The sequence below is a fragment of the Symphalangus syndactylus genome, chromosome 2, assembly GCF_028878055.3.
Source record: "Symphalangus syndactylus isolate Jambi chromosome 2, NHGRI_mSymSyn1-v2.1_pri, whole genome shotgun sequence".
In the NCBI taxonomy this organism is placed as follows: Eukaryota; Metazoa; Chordata; class Mammalia; order Primates; family Hylobatidae; genus Symphalangus; species Symphalangus syndactylus.
The window spans coordinates 135,805,847-135,821,975 of record NC_072424.2 but is presented as its reverse complement, the minus strand read 5'-3'; the positions used below and the strand labels follow the sequence as shown (position 1 = coordinate 135,821,975).

Here is a 16,129-nt window from a genome sequence, read left to right as displayed (position 1 = left end):
CAGGCCTGGTGGTGGGTGCCTGTAGCCCCACCTACTTGGGAAGGCTGAGGTGGGACAATCAGTTGAGGGAGGTCAGGGCTGCATGAGCTGTGATTGCCACTGCACTCCAGCCTGGGTGACAGAGCAAAACCCTTTCTCTAAAAAAAACACCAAAACAAACAAACAAACAAACAAAACACACCCACCCCCACCAAAAGAAACCAAACCAGCTTTGCTCTTAAAAGTCACCAGAGGGACACTTGATTTGCATTTGTCGCAGCTCCTCTGGCTGGCTAGAGAGGCGGGAATGGGTTATTTATAGAGGACTAGTTTGGATGCAGAGATAATTAAAGGGGTGTCACAATGATTCAGGCCAGAGATGACAGTGGTGTGAACTAGCAAGGAGGGGCAGAGATAGAGCAAAATGGGTGAATTACAGAAATGTTTCTATGGTAGACCCACTGGCTTGGAGAGAGACGGGAAGTAGGGCAGGGGAAGATGCCCGGGTTTCTGGCTGCTGACTGGAGGGTGGTGCCTCTCCCTGGGCTCCAGAACAGGAAAGGAATGACTCGGAGAGTGAGCACACGCAGGACACAGTTGGTTTCAGGGCAGCCATGGGACCTCCAGGTGGGGACGGTGAGTGGACAAGGACATGCGTGATGTGCAGCTACAAAGAAAGGCTGCTATAGAGACCCACGTTTAAGAGTCAAGAAGCCCGGGTGCGGTGGCTCATGCCTGTAATCTCAGCATTTTGGGAGGTCGAAGCGGGCGGATCACCTGAGGTCAGGAGTTCAAGACCAGCCTTGCCAACATGATGGGACCCCGTATCTACTAAAAATACAAAAATTAGCAGGGCATGATGGCGGGTGCCTGTAATCCCAGCTACTCAGGAGGCTGAGGCAGGAGACTCCCTTGAACCCGGGAGGCGGAGGTTGCAGGGAGCCGAGATCGTGCCACTGCACTCCAGCTTGGGTGACAGAGTGAGACTCCGTCTCAAAAAAAAAAAAAAAAAAAAAAAACAGTCAAGGACAGGGTGTTCTGAAATCAAGGCTGTCACTGTAATTACCTAGGAAGAGAAAGCGAGCACAGAGGAAGGAGAGAGTCGCGCCAAGGACAGAAGGGGGTATATAAGCAGATAATATAATATTTTCAAAGTAGTTTCTTTCCATCTTTTTCTTTACATGCACTGTTTTCACATAGCAGGAACCTTACTGGCTGTACAAAAATACAAACTGGACCTGTAGTTGTGTTTCTGCTCTTGGCATTAGCTTTCCGTTGCTGCTTTAGAACTACTTTTATAAACATAATTTTTAATGGCTGCATAATTACACCACTTACTTTTTACATTTAAGAAGCCACATTTGAAGTTAGGTTGACAAAAGTCATAAGCAAGCAATGGTGAGAAATGGAATAAGCACAGGTGTGTGTAAAGGTCAGGGAACATTGTGGGAACTGCTCAATGCTGTGGAGGGTGGAGTCAGGTAAGCTTGATGTCGCAGTTGGTCACAGCTGCTGTAACGAAATGCCTTAGACTGGATAGTAGTTCACCATGCTACTGCAGTGGAGGCTGGGATGTGCAAAATCAAGGTGCCACAGATGCAGTGTCTGGCCAGACCTCTCTGCCTCCAAATGCTGCCTTGTTGCCATGTCCTCCAGGGCAGAAGGGGTGGAAAGGACTAGGACACTCCCTCCAACTTCCAAAAGGCTCCACTTCTTAATACCATCACATTGGGTATTAGGTCCCAACATGTAAATTTTGTGGGGACACCCACATTCAGATCATAACTTGGGAAGGCAAGTTGCATTTGAGCAGGGCCCTGGGACACAAGTGGCCTTCTCAGGGTTCCGTCAGTGCCCGCTGAAACTAGCTCAGTCCTCAGATTCCCCTCCAACCTAGTTATCTCTATTTTTTTTCTAACTTTTGCGGGTACATAGTAGGTGTATATATTTGCGGGGTACATGAGATGTTTTGATGCAGGCATGCAATGTGAAATAATCACCTCATGGAGAATGGGGTAGCCATCCCCTCCAGCATTTATCCTTTGTGTTACAAACAATCCAGTTACACTTCTACTTGTTTTAAAATGTACAATTATTATTGACTATAGTCACGCTGTTTTGTGATCAAATAGTTTGTCTTATTCATTCTTTGTTTTTTTTGTACCCATTAACCATCCCCACCTCCCCGCCTTCAGCACCCCCACTACCCTTCCCAGCCTCTGGTAACTATCCTTCCAGTCTCTATGTCCGTGAGTTTGTTCTAACTTTTAGTTCCCACAGATGAGTGAGAACATGTGATGTTTGTCTTTCTGTGCCTGACTTATTTCACTTAACATAATAATCTCCAGTTCCATCCATGTTGTTGCAAATGACAGGATCTCATTCTTTTTATGGCTGAATAGTACTCCATTGTGTATTTGTACCACATTTTCGTTATCCATTCATCTGTTGATGGACACTTGGGTTGCTTCCAAATCTTGGCTATTGTGAACAGTGCTACAACTAACATGGGAGTGCAGACATCTCTTTGATATACTGATTCCCTTTCTTTTGGGTATATACTCAGCAGTGGGATTGCTGGATCATATGGTAGCTCTACTTTTAGTTTTTTGAGGAACTCCAAACTATTGTCCATAGTGGGTGCACTAATTTACATTCCCATCAACAGTGTATGAAGGTTCCTTTTTCTCAAAATCCTCACCAGCATCTGTTACTGCCTTTTAGATAAAAGCCATTTTAACTGGGGTAAGATGCCATCTCATTGTAGTTTTGATTTGCATTTCTCTGATGATCAGTGATGTTGAGCACCTTTTCATATGCCTGTTTGCCATTTGTATGTGTTCTTTTGAGAAATGTCTATTCAAATATTTTGCTCATTTCTTGATCAGATTATAATATTTTTTCCTATAGAGTTGTTTGAGATCCTTATATATTCTGGTTATCAATCCCTTGTCAGATGGGTAGTTTGCAAATATCTTCTTCCATTCTGTGGGTTGTCTCTTCACTTGGTTGATTGTTTCCTTTGCTCTGCAGAATCTTTTTAACTTGATTTGATCCCATCTTTCCATGTTTGCTTTGGTTACCTGTGCTTTTGGGGTACTGCTCGAGAAATTTTTGCCCAGACCAATGTCCTGGAGACTTTCCTCAATGTTTTCTTGTAGTAGTTTCATAGTTTGAGGTCTTAGATTTAAGTCTTAAATCCATTTTGATTTTCATGTATGGCAAGAGACAGGGGTCTAGTTTCGTTATTCTGCATATTGATATCCAGTTTTCCCAGCACTATTAAGATACTGTCTTCCCCAGCATATATATGTTCTCAGCACCTTTTTTGAAAATGAATTCACAAGTGTGTGGATTTGTTTCTGGGTTCTCTATTCTGTCCCATTGGTCTATGTATCTGTTTTTATGCCAGTGCCATGCTGTTTTGGTTACTATAGCTTTGTAGTATAATTTGAAGTCAGGTAATGTGATTGCTCCAGTCTTGTTGTTTTTGTTGAGATAGCTTCAGCTATTCTGCATCTTTTGTCATTCCATATAAATTTTAGGATTTTTTTTTTATTTAAGAATATTGTTGGTATTTGGATAGGGATTGCATTGAATCTGTAGATTGTTTTGGGTAGTATGGACATTTTAACAATATTTTTTCTTCTAATCCATGAACATGGAATAGTTTTCCATTTTTGGTATCCTTTTCAATTTCTTTCGTCAGTGTTTTATAGTTTTCATTACAGAGATCTTACACTTCTTTGGTTAATTCCTAGGTATTTAATTTTATGTGTGGCTATTATAAATGAGATCACTTTTTAAGTTTCTTTTTCAGATTGCTCACTGTTGGCATATAGAACCACTGCTGATTTTTATATGTTGATTTTGTATCCTGTAACTTTACTGAATTTATCAGTTCATAAGTGTTTTTTTTGTGTGTGGATCCTTTAGGTTTTTTTCAAGTGTAAGACCATATCATCTGCAAACAAAGATAATTTGGCTTCTTCCATTCCAATTGGGATGCTTTTTCTTTCTCTTATTATTATAGCTAGGACTTCCAGTACTGTGTTAAGTGGTGAAAGTGAGCATCCTTGTTATGTTCCAGATCTTAAGGGAAAGGCTTTCAGGTTTTTCCCATTTAGTAGTGATACCATCTGGGGGCGTGTTGTATATGGCTTTTATTATGCTGAGGTATGTTTCTTTTATCCCTTTTTTAAGGGTTTTTTATCATGAAGGGATGTTGAATTTTGTTAAATGCCTTTTCACCATCAATTGACATGATATGATTTTTATCCTTCATTCTGTTTCTATAATGTATCACACTGATTTGTTGTGATACATTACAAATGTTGAACCATCCTTGCATCCCAGAGATAAATCTCATTTGGTCATGATGAATGATCTTTTTAATGTATTGTTGAATTCGGTTTGCTAGTATTTTGTTCAGGATTTTTGCATCAACATTCATCAGAGATATTGGCTTGTAGTTTTCTTTTTTTGATGTGTCTTTGTCTGGTTTTGGTAGCAGGGTAATACTGGCGTAGTAGAATGAATTTGGAAGTATTCCCTCTTCTATTTTTTGGAGTAGTTCGAGTAGGTCTCCCTATGTTTTACAACTATACTTTAAAAATACTTTGTCTTTTCAGAATCAAAGCTATACAAATTCTTAGGAGAAAACACATGGACAAATCTTTATGATAGACCTTGTAGACATCATGCTAAGTGAACTAGGTCATAGAGAACATATATCATCTAATTCCACCTATGAGGTCCCTAGAGCAGTCAGAGTCATAGAGACAGAGAGTAGAAGGGTGGGTGCCAGGGTGGAGGAGAAGTGGGGAATTGCTGTGTAATGGGTATAGCGTTTCAGTTTGGAAAGATGAAAAAGGTCTGGAGATGGATGATGGTGATGGTTACACAACAATGTAAAAGTACTTAATGCCACAGAACTGTGCACTTAAAAATGGCTAAAATGGTAAATTTCCTGCTGTGTATATTTTACAATAAAATAAAAAAATACCTTAATTACCCCATGATGATGGTGCATTAGTGCTCACTGATGTAGTTAGAAATAAAAGCTAAAGAAGGCCGGGCGCGGTGGCTCACGCTTGTAATCCCAGCACTTTGGGAGGCCGAGGCGGGCGGATCACAAGGTCAGGAGATCGAGACCACGGTGAAACCCCGTCTCTACTAAAAAATACAAAAAATTAGCCGGGCGTGGTGGCGGGCGCCTGTAGTCCCAGCTACTCGGAGAGGCTGAGGCAGGAGAATGGCGTGAACCCGGGACGCGGAGCTTGCAGTGAGCCGAGATTGTGCCACTGCACTCCAGCCTGGGCGAAAGAGCAAGACTCCGTCTCAAAAAAAAAAAAAAGCTAAAGAAAAATTTTACATCTAAATGTCCAACTCTTGGAAACTGGTATACAGACTTATGTGTAGGGTCATTATGAAGACTGCCATAGCATGAAAAACCACAAAGAAAGCACAGATAAAGGATACAAAATTACATGAGACCACAATAATCAACCAATTTACATAAGAGAGGTTCCCAATGGCCAAATTTGGGACAAGTGAGGATCTAAAAATTCTGTCTGTAAATAATCATAATACATGGAATAATAGAAATCCATGCCTCCATAAGATACTGAAACAAGGGAAAAAGAGCATCTGCCACCTTTGTAGGTGACTCTTACTGTCAGGGTCACCTAGGGGGACACTTGGGAGGCAGGCCTTGGGAGTCTGTTTCAGAGGTGCTGCCCCTGGCCAAAGCCAGGAGGCCCTGGCCTGGGACCATGTCCCTGCTCTTAAGTGATGCAGGGAGGGTCCCGCAGGTGGGAAGGGCTTTTGGATGCATCTGTTTTCATCCCTGCTCTCTGGAGATGAGTAGACAAGAGCTCACTGACTCGTTCAAGGGGACAGATGTTGGCATCAGAGTTAGGACCCCTTGGTTCCTGACAATTCAAATGTCTTTACATTACCAAGCGTTTCTTCACTGGAAGGAAAGTCTCCAAACTTCTGACGATTCCCACATCCCATAGTCAGTATAAGCATGAAATGAGATTGGTATGTGGAAAGGCAAATCAGTGCCTGGTTCATAGCCGGTACTAATGAATGTTTAGTCAACATGTGATTTGGGAAACCAAATCTAACAGCTTGAATTTTTTTTGGATTATAATACCTCATTGTAAAAAAAATTCAGAGAAACATGATTTTATAATAAAGATCACTCCTAATTACACCCCCAAAGAACAAATGGAGAAGCAGAATCCCTAACGGCCCATGGCCTACCTCCTAGCCCTAGTTCTGCATTTTTAGAGATTTCCCCGTCAACTCTATTTCTTCACTACCCTGGCCTCTTAGATTTTATCGATAATGGCTTTTTATCCTTATCCACAGGCATTTATTGAGCTCCTTCTGAATGTACCTGAAAATACCTATTGACCACTAGGCAAATAGCAGCTGTCTGCTTTAAAGCAGGGCTTCTCAACCTTGGCATTACCAATATTTTGGGCAAATAGTTCTTTATCACAGAGGCTGTGCTGTTCACTGTAGGATCCACTAGATGACAGTAACACCCCTCAGTAACTGTCTTCAGAAACAGCCAAGTGAGTCCTGGAAAGCAAGAGGACTTCTAGTGGAGAACTACTGTTTTAAGGACAACTGATGGAGCTACCTGTTCCCTGCAGCCTTGGACATTTAGTGGGGCAGCCACCCACGCCCATGCTCACCACCACTTCGTACCCAGCGGAGCAGTCCTTAATTCCAGCTTTCTGGCAAGCTAGCATGTTTTCAGTACAGTCAGTGGCTTCTCTCCAGAATTAATGACTTCACCTAAGCCCACCTCTTGGCCTCCCTCACCCAGCACTAGGTACCTCCTCCTCTCAGAGTTGAGCCAGGTGGGAAGTTCCCCAATCTTTAAAGAACAGTGCTTCCAAACAGTGGTTCTTTCAAAGCTCACATGGTTCCTGGTGTCAAGCTCACATGACCTCACTCTTTCTGTCTCCAGAGTTCTGCAAATCCTACAGAATGATTCACTGGACTTGGCAATTTTTTCTAAGTTATGGATCCCACCCAAAGACCTCTGAGCTTATTGTCAAGTCAGAAACGAAGCCATCCTCGCCCTATGGGGCTTACATGGTCTTCAGACAACCTTGCTTTTTGTCCTTTGAATTGCCAGTGGCATTCAAAACATTCTCATTTCTGCTTTGATGAAATCTCAACTTGTTGGTTCTTTCCTATTGTACGCTGACGGGGGTGAAAGACCATTCCTCATCTTCCAACAGTCTAGGCTAGTGTATATCTTTTTGGTGGCTTTATTCATTTATTCTGTCATTTAAAAAATGTATTCTTACAAAAGTACCTGCTGAGTCAGGGATTTGATGTTGCCCTGCTTACAAGCAAGTTAGTCTATTACTGTTCCATGGATACTGGCAGGGGACATGAGACAGGCTCCTGAGTCAGGGGCAAAGGACTTGATGAGCCTTGGCACAGCGAGCAACACAAACTCCAGTTCTCCTTGCCCTGCCAATCCCTTGGTGGAACCCTGAGTGGCCAGAGGGTGCCTGCCCAAACAGTGGGTTGTTAGAGGAGGACCTGGAGCTGGAAAACCCACTGTTTTATAGCAAGCAGCAGGCAAGCCCATACTCCTTCCAAGACATGACCTTGTCCCTCAAGTAGCTTGCTACAAATGCAGTGTGGAGGGGCGGCCTGGGTGAAGAGCAGTCAGGGCTCTGTGTTCTTGACACAGCCAGTAAAAAAGCCGGTGGAGTGCGAGAGACCCACGGAAAATATTCTCCCAAAAGGGGAACTCATTCTTCCTACTTGCTTGCGGAAAGGGATTTAAAATCGAACGGGTTGGGAAAATTGAGTTACACACACACACAGGAAAAACAAGGCCATTCTCACCCATCACTGTTCAGTTCCGCTCAGACATCACTCCTTTTTTGACTACTTTATAGACTGTGAGGTTGGGTGCGGTGGCTCATGCCTGTAATCCCAGCACTTTCGGAAGCTGAGGTGGGTGGATCACCTGAGGTCAGGAGTTCAAGACCAGCCTGTCCAACATGGTGAAACCCCATCTGGACTAAAGATACAAAAAAAATTAGCCATGCAAGGTGGTGTGTGCCATGGGAGGCTGAGGCAGGAGAATCGCTTAAACCAGGAGGCAGAGGTTGCAGTGAGCTGACATCATGCCACTGCACTCCAGCCTGGGCCACAGAGTGAGACTGTCTCATAAATAAACAGACTGTGAGATTCCGGATTCCCAGTTGTTAGGCAGGGATCTATGGATTTAGCGAAGATGTAGGCCAGTGGTGCCGGGAGAGGCTGCCATGCACAGCCTGTCAACGCTGCCCACCGGGGGTGGGGGGTGTGCCCACAGACCATCTCCCTGGGACTGATGCCCATGACAGAAGTAGATCATGCTGTCTCTTCTCTATGTGAGTAGACCCAGGAGTCTCATGTTCCCTGCCAGTATCCATGGAACAGCAACAGACTAACTTACTTGCTTGTAAGTAGGGCAACGTCAAATCCCAGATCCAGCAGGTACTTTTGTAAGAAAACATTTTTAAAATGACAGAGTAAGAAAATGAATAAAGCTACCACAAAAGAAAGAAGAAAGTGAATAAAGTCACCAATAAGAAAATGAATAAAGTTACGCTGTTCCATGCAGTGCCTCTGTGAGTCATCTTTCTTGGCGACCCCAACACCTACAAACCATGCAGTGGGTTGACATCCTGGGACTGCTGCTCCTGGTGGGAGGCAACTAATGTCACTTGCTTGACAATGAGACTGACCTTTTCTTCCAGCATGCCTTCATCTCTCTCTCCAAATACTGACTTTTTTCCACCATATTTGTAAAAGTTATGTGATTGTACGACTATAGCTCTTCTGTGGTATCTACAGGTTGATACAAATAATTAAAAATCAAAACATCAACGTATCTAAGAACCAAATGGTGCATGTGACTCCCCGGAGAAGGACATAAATGCCACATTGCCACTTGAAGGAGAATCTTCCAGGTATCAACTCCCGTGGATTCTCTTATTTTCTTTCACATTCCCTCTGCTTTTCCTCACAGTCAGCTACCACGCTCTGAGGAGCCCGTGCCATCTCCATTTTCCCCACCCCTTTTTCACTTTGCCTCACACCAGTCAAATCCAAATATCCGAGAGTCAGACACTGGGCGAGTGTCTGCTTCTTGGCAACTCCCAGGTGGTTATGATATGCTTCCCGGACTGCAACACTGACCTTCGGAACCGAAATGATGAATTCATGTCAGAAGAAATAGGATTTGGGGAAGAATTCATTACCTGGACCATTTTCAGCAGCTGGAATAAAAAGTACTTAACAACAACAACAAAAATCACACACATCAAGGCCAAAAAGTGTTTTGAAAAAGTGCTTTGAGAATTTACTGTACAGTTTTTTTAAACAATTTATTTATATGTTGGCTTCTACATGCTCTTACATTCGTGTAAAACATTTATACATATTCTTTACAATTTGTACATATATTAAATGGCTATAGCATAAACATTGTTCTATGGGATTTTATAGAAGAAAAATCAAGTGGGGAAATTATTTATGAAACATTAACAAAAACCCGTGATATTGAAGAACAAGATGTTCTCATATTCATTTGATTTCCTCATCTACTTATTTTTGGTGTCATTTGATTGATGCTGGCCCAGACTTTCCATTTCCCGTAATTATTAGGTCAGAAAAACGAAAGCAGCGGGAGGGAACGCGGTAAGGCACCTGTGGGAGATGGGAGCGCTCCTCCGCGGGGTGAGACAGTGGCTGCCCGTGCTGAGTTCGAGCTGACGGTGGGCCAAAGTCCTGTTTTGCTTTATGCCGTTAACTGAAGTGCTGGAAGTGCTGGTGCTCAGAAACATCCTGTGTGAAGTTTCGGATGTAGTCAGGAAGGGCACTGGTCTGTTCTTTCTCTCCAACCTCAGAGCCCCGGGGATTCTGTACACTGTTCAGGCTGCAACCCTTCTCAGTCCCTACACTTTTTCATCTAATGCGGAGCTAAACTGTGCTTTTTCTCTTTGCTAATTACACCAACTGGCCATGAACCCGCCACCCAAACCAAGCAGTGTGCCATGCCCGCAGCAGCGCTTCTCATCATGGTGGATGAGCAGTCAAAGAATAAGAAAGGTCCAGAGGCTCCGGGGTGCTGGGTGCCCTCCTTCCCCCCAGGCCCTCCTGAACACAGGCCTCCGCACAGCCACTCACCCGTCGGACCAAAGCCACAAAATTCTCTAAAAAGTCCCTCAATTCTTCTAATGTATTCTTTATGGCATAAAACATGCCTTAACCATGATTAGGAAGGAAGAGCCAAGAGAGAAAGCACTGGTCCTCACATAAGAGCAACACATCAGAAATGACGCTGAGGACACGGGTGGCCAGAGGTATCTGCTCATCTGCCAGGCTGTGGGGTCCCCCTGGAGGGACATGGGATGGCCCACCTGCCACATACCATGATGGCACTAGCAGCCCCAGGGGCCCCCGGCATCCTCCCTCCTGAACTGTAAGCACTTGAGCTGTAACTGTGGCAGTGAAAGGCATAACGACTTCCCTCAATGACAGGAGCCCCAGAGGACTGAAAAGAGTTATAAAAATATACAAACATAGATATTTTTTATTCTGGCATAGTTCATATTTTTAAGAAAGTAATTAGTAATTAATTATCTGACACTGGGTAAGAACTGGAAGATTGTGGGAGACTTATAAATTATATAAGACATATAATTTATAAGACATATAAATTATGACTCTATGTAAAATAGTGGGGAGAAACCCCTCATTTTCCATTGAAAATTCTGGTAACTTTTAAGTACTTTCCAAAAATAGAGACAATTTCCACTGGTTTAAATAATGGATGCGGAAATGAACAAAAGACCATCCCTAAGTAACGGACGCATTTAGGGTGGCTAATAAAATAAATGCAGTTTTTTGCAACTCTGTTTCTTTTTGGTTTTGTTTCCTTTTTTTTTTTCTGAATAACAGGGGAAAAAAAAGTTTTGAATTGCATTGCCCCAAGTCAGGAGAAAGCACGCGGCGTTCTCTTCAAGGCCTGTTCTGTCCTACATCACCGGAAAGCGGCTGAGGGCCTGCCTCAGCTTTTCTGCAATCTGACAAGAAAGCAAAACAAAACAACATTGAGATATCACTCCCATTACGACCTCACAGTATTCTTTATTCACAACTCCAACGAGTTAAACATTACACAAATTCCAATTCTTTAACTGGTCTTTTTGGCACCAGCCCTGCCCCGTGTTGCTGCTGGAGAGACCTTAACCCCCAATGGCACTGGCAGTGCTGGGGCCCAAGCTGACCCTGGTGATCCCTTCCCGCCGGGAGGCGTCTACACGTGCTCCCCACCTCTACCCTAGCGGCGCTTCCAGACCACCTGCTTTTCCTCAGATGAGCTGGGGGCTCAGGTCTTCATGCTTGCCTAGAGCCCTCTCCTTTCCTGGAGGAGTATGAGCTTCCAGAATCCTCTGAAGGTTGTGTCGCCCTGGCCACACCCTGCTGTCACTGCTGAGTGTGCAGACAGCACGAGCCTGCCTGTGAAGCTAACGAGGCGCTGTGGTGGTCTATGCGCCAGGGCCTCCTGCTCCTTGAAGGCGCAGCTGTCTTATCCATCCCTGGATGCTAAACATCCAGAGTGAGGGCTTGGTATATAAGAAACACTCAATATATGTCCGCTCCATGAACACATACGCAAATTTTAGTAACTTAAGGGTTACTTTGCCATAAAACTTAGATCTAGAACCTGACAATGTTATATCAGCTACTTAGGTTTATGCAAAGACAGTGATGAAACACATGGTTTTCTATTCTGAATTACAATGTCACTATACCATACTTGGATTTGAAAATCAATAAATCAATACTATCAAAATTCTAAGAGTTGCCCTTGCATTATTTTCTCACACAGACAAATGTCATCTGTTATATTCTAATATACAATGAAAGGCAAATCCACAATGGCACCAACTGATGGGGAAAGTGTGCATTTAAAGAGCACAGGGCCCATGTCCTGTAAGGGAGGACAGGGCTTAGGTGAGTTCCTCCCGTTAGTCTCCCAACCCAACTGTCCAAGACACAATTCACAAATATGCATTAGGTACATCAAGCACAGTTCTTTAAGAACTGGCTGCTGGAGACAGGCGTTTTCAGCAGTGTCCAGCTCGCAGATGCCACCAGCATGGCTGAGCAGAGGGCTTGCTCACCACTCCCCATGAACATGGCTTAGATCCCACAGCCAGAGGGGAGCTGGGTAGGCAGCGAGGCCGCCAGCGGAGGCTGGATTCTACATTACAGACCTTACCTGCAGGTGCCTGAGGTGGACATGCTACTAGATTTTTGTTTTCTATAGACTCTGGTAAACAACAAAATTACTAAGCAGAGGTAAGACAAATTTAAGTTTTCATTATTGTTTTGTGAATAGAACCATCCCAGGTCTTGCTTTTTTGGTTTTCTCTCTGCTATTTCCATGGCGCATTGTGAAAACCTTATTCCCAAAAAGCAAAGCTGCCTTTGGTTTCCTGTGTGGTGCCACGCTCCTGTTCCAGCTGCCAACGGAGCCCCAGGGACGGCTGGGTGACCTCATCTCATTCAGCACCGTTCCTGGTGCAAAGAGGCACAGAGAGGCTGTGACAGGGGAAGGAGCTGCACTATAAGGAACTTCTTGGGGCCTTGCAAATAGCATCCAAGACCCCTGCTTCAGAAGAAAACCTTTTTTAACCCAGTGTTATCCAAAAAGCAAAGGGCAGATGGAATTAGGAGATTAAAAAAATCCTGTCCAAAATTTAGGCTCCTTTGGTTTATTACTTAGGATTAAAGAACACAAACAGATTAACTTTACATGGTCAAAGTGGTTTACCAGCAACCCTCTCCTCAAGCACATGTGAAAGGCACACGGACGCCCACTCACCGTTTCGTAAAACTGCACTTGCTGCTCCAGGTACAGGCGGATGACACTGTTGTAATCATAGATCCGGTTACTGTGAAAGTGATTCATCTCAGCTACAACCAAAACCAAAACATCAATCAGTTTTCCCTCCAAGTTTTCAAATGACAACACCTGGTTTCTCTGCTCAGTTACAATTAATCATCAACCTGACCTAACCTGGTTGGCTGTTGTTGTCAGTTCTTGGCAAATCACTTTACTAAGAGGTTAGAAAAACAAGTTGAGCCGGGCGCAGTGGCTCACACCTGTAATCCCAGCACTTTGGGAGGTGAGGTGGGTGGATCACCTGAGGTCAGGAGTTCAAGACCAGCCTGGCCAGCATGGCAAAACCCCATCTCTACTAAGAATACAAAAATTAGCTGGGCATGGCCACAGGTGCCTGTAACCTCAGCTACTCGGGAGGCCGAGGCAGGAGAATTGCTTGAACTCAGGAGATGGAGGTTGCAGTGAGCCGAGATTACACCACTGTACTCCAGCCTCGGTGACAGAGCGAGACTGTCTCAAACAAAACAAAAAAACAAAACAAAACAAAACAAAACAATGACAAACATTACTTTCCAGTAAATGAATGACTTGCACTGACTTGCATATTCAAAACTATAAAATCCAATACAGATAAATCACCCAAACTGGACTATTACTCTAACAGAATTGATCAAACAGAAAATACTCGGTCATGTTTGCTACAGATGACTGCAGTTCAAAGCCTCCGGTGTGTCTGCATTGGACCTAGCAGGCACCTGGGGTCCCTGCCCCGCTCCCTCCTGCGCAGCAATTGCTTCAGCAGGTTTCTGGTGAAAGGCTGGGCAGCGTGTGGGACAGCGGGAGACCCTTCTTCAGTACGGGAAGCTTTGCTGCCCCTGAGCACCAGTGACGCTGTCAGAACTCAACCTCTCACAGGGCAGGAGGACTGGATGCTGAGGGACAACTTTCTTCATCTTTGCTGAATACATGGATTCCTTATTTCTCTGTCCCCCTCTGCCCCTGCCCCCAACTCTAGAGGAGTCTTCATCATCAGAGGCCTCATTGCCTCCCTCGGATGCCTCCTACACCACCTTCTCCCAAACCCTCCAGGCTGAGAAAGCCAGCTGCTGCACAGATTCCCATGACATGCAAACTGTTCTACATTTTACATTCAGTTATTTGAAGTTGTACAAAGCTTTGTATTTATCAATTTGGATAACCTCAAACACAAGTTCAAAACCAAATTCCCCATTTCAAACCCTTCAAAACCCAAAACTTCAGTCAGGTTTCCTTGTTTTTGCTGTAGTGGCCTCTTGGCTCTGGACACTCCTCATCCTTCTCTTTCTCCCATGAATGCCCCAGTCTTGAAAGCTGTTCCTTGGAAAAGCCTGCAAATGTGCTTCACTCTCTTCTCCCCAGTACCACATCTTTAGGTCCTCAAAGCTCAGACTACAACAGTGACATGGTCTTCTGGTTGGGCTCTTGGACAGTGTCTGCATCTTCCAATCTCCCCTCCATAACTAGCAAATCCTTCTCTCTTGAGGACTGATTTTTTTTACTCCCTTTTAATGGCTTCTTAATGCCCACATCAAGTCTAGAGCTTTCAAGTTCTTTCACAATCAAAATTTATTTCCCAATAACCTCTAAGTATGTTTTACTCTTTCATGCCCATGACACAATCTAGCACCACAATTTTGTGGCTTTTGTTCCTAACAGAACACGCTCTCCATTCTCTGCCCATGCAAGTGCCATCCACCCATCTGCCAACAGGAAAAATCCACTTGCTGCCCTCATCTGCTCAAAAACACTCAAACCTATACAAATTCATGTCTTTTTTTTTTTAACACAAAAAAACTGTGCCTAAAATGACACACCCAAACCCCTTCACATTCCATGATCCCAAGGCACTCAGTGTTACAGACTGCTAAAAGCTGGGCTCTGGCATTTAATAGAGCATTATGATACCACAGATTACAAAAGGAATCTTCAATGTCTCTCAGAAATAATAAAATGTGCAGTTTTAGTCAAGCTGTCATCCATAGCCAGAGAAGGTGGACAGGTGAAAAACTGAATACATATTACAGATTTTCATCAGCACCGGGATCCTGCAAACGAAGGACTTACAAGGCTCTCACTTACTTAACTGCTGCTCACATCTGGATTTCTCTCTAGCAAGAGAAACTTTGCTAGGGGAAAAAAGCCTCCACCAGCACCTCGTAAGGACCCTTTCATCTTACCTTGCAACGCGTAAGACATGATGCTGACTCTCTTCACCATGTTCTGTTTGTCTTGTAGGGTGATTTTACTTGTTGCAACTAGTTTGTCACTTTCTTTCACTTTTTCTATTGCTCCCTGTGAAATATAAAATGCAATGGTATGAATAAAGCTGAAATGATTAGTCATTAGTTTAAAATATAACGATGCTAATATATTCTATAACTGATTTGCTACTGAACAGGAAATACCTCCACAAAATAAAAAGAGAGGAAAGCATCTAAATTTAACTTCCTTCAAGTCCCTTGGAAGCAAAAAGGTTGCTATTCTTGACAAATGTCACTAAGCTAAAATGAACAGTTTCATGCTACAACAAGAGAGAAAAGCAAACAGCGCACCATCTCTGTAATATTCAGAAGCCGCTGCCATTTGAAGAGTAGCACATAATGGAAATCAGGCATTAGCAGGTTTTGGAAGTCACGTGGCTAGGTACAGGGCAGCATGTGCACACATGCATTCTCTCTCTCTTTTTATACAACAGAATATTTTATAAGCTAGTGCCTAAGTGTGCTGATTGTAAGTCCTGGGCTTTCCTTTGGTTTTTTGAGAGGCGCTGAATCCATTTAAAGACTCAGATGGAAGTGGCTGGAAAAGCTGCCAAACATTTCCCACTCCAGTGTCATCGTGCTGCTCATTATTTAGGGCTGTCTGGAAAGAACAACTCTATACTCATGCATTAATTAGGCTCCAGGCCTACAACTCTGATGCTGCTGACATACATTTCAACAACAAGCTAATTGTTCTGAGTTTTATATTAAGTTATCTGAAGTTGTACAAACCTAATTTACCTATGGTACCCCTTCATGATATTTAAGTTATAAAGCAGAATGCTAAAATGGCCACATGCCAGGACCGTTAAGATCACAGACCAGCCCTTTGCAGAGATTTTCCTAACAAATCCAAGTACGTCACAATATACTAGAGACTACTATGGTTGACTTAAAATAT

At 43.6% G+C, this 16,129-nt stretch overlaps 1 protein-coding gene across 4 annotated transcripts in view; it reads right to left on the bottom strand.

Moving 5' to 3' along the window:
- Nucleotides 1-9,348: 9,348 nt before the first annotated feature.
- Nucleotides 9,349-16,129, bottom strand: part of SNX9 (sorting nexin 9) — a 168,906-nt gene continuing 162,125 nt past the window's right edge. For 2 of the 4 annotated variants that reach the window (XM_055268043.2, XM_055268051.2), the window contains 3 exons: nucleotides 15,145-15,259; nucleotides 12,908-12,999; nucleotides 9,349-11,099 (listed from right to left, as the gene is read on the bottom strand). In XM_055268043.2, the coding sequence (XP_055124018.2) occupies nucleotides 11,052-11,099; nucleotides 12,908-12,999; nucleotides 15,145-15,259 (255 nt within the window). In that variant the 3' untranslated portion in view covers nucleotides 9,349-11,051. Of the gene's footprint in view, nucleotides 13,000-15,144; nucleotides 15,260-16,129 lie in introns of all 4 variants that reach the window. The other 2 variants (XM_063632700.1, XM_063632702.1) reach the window with 1 other exon arrangement.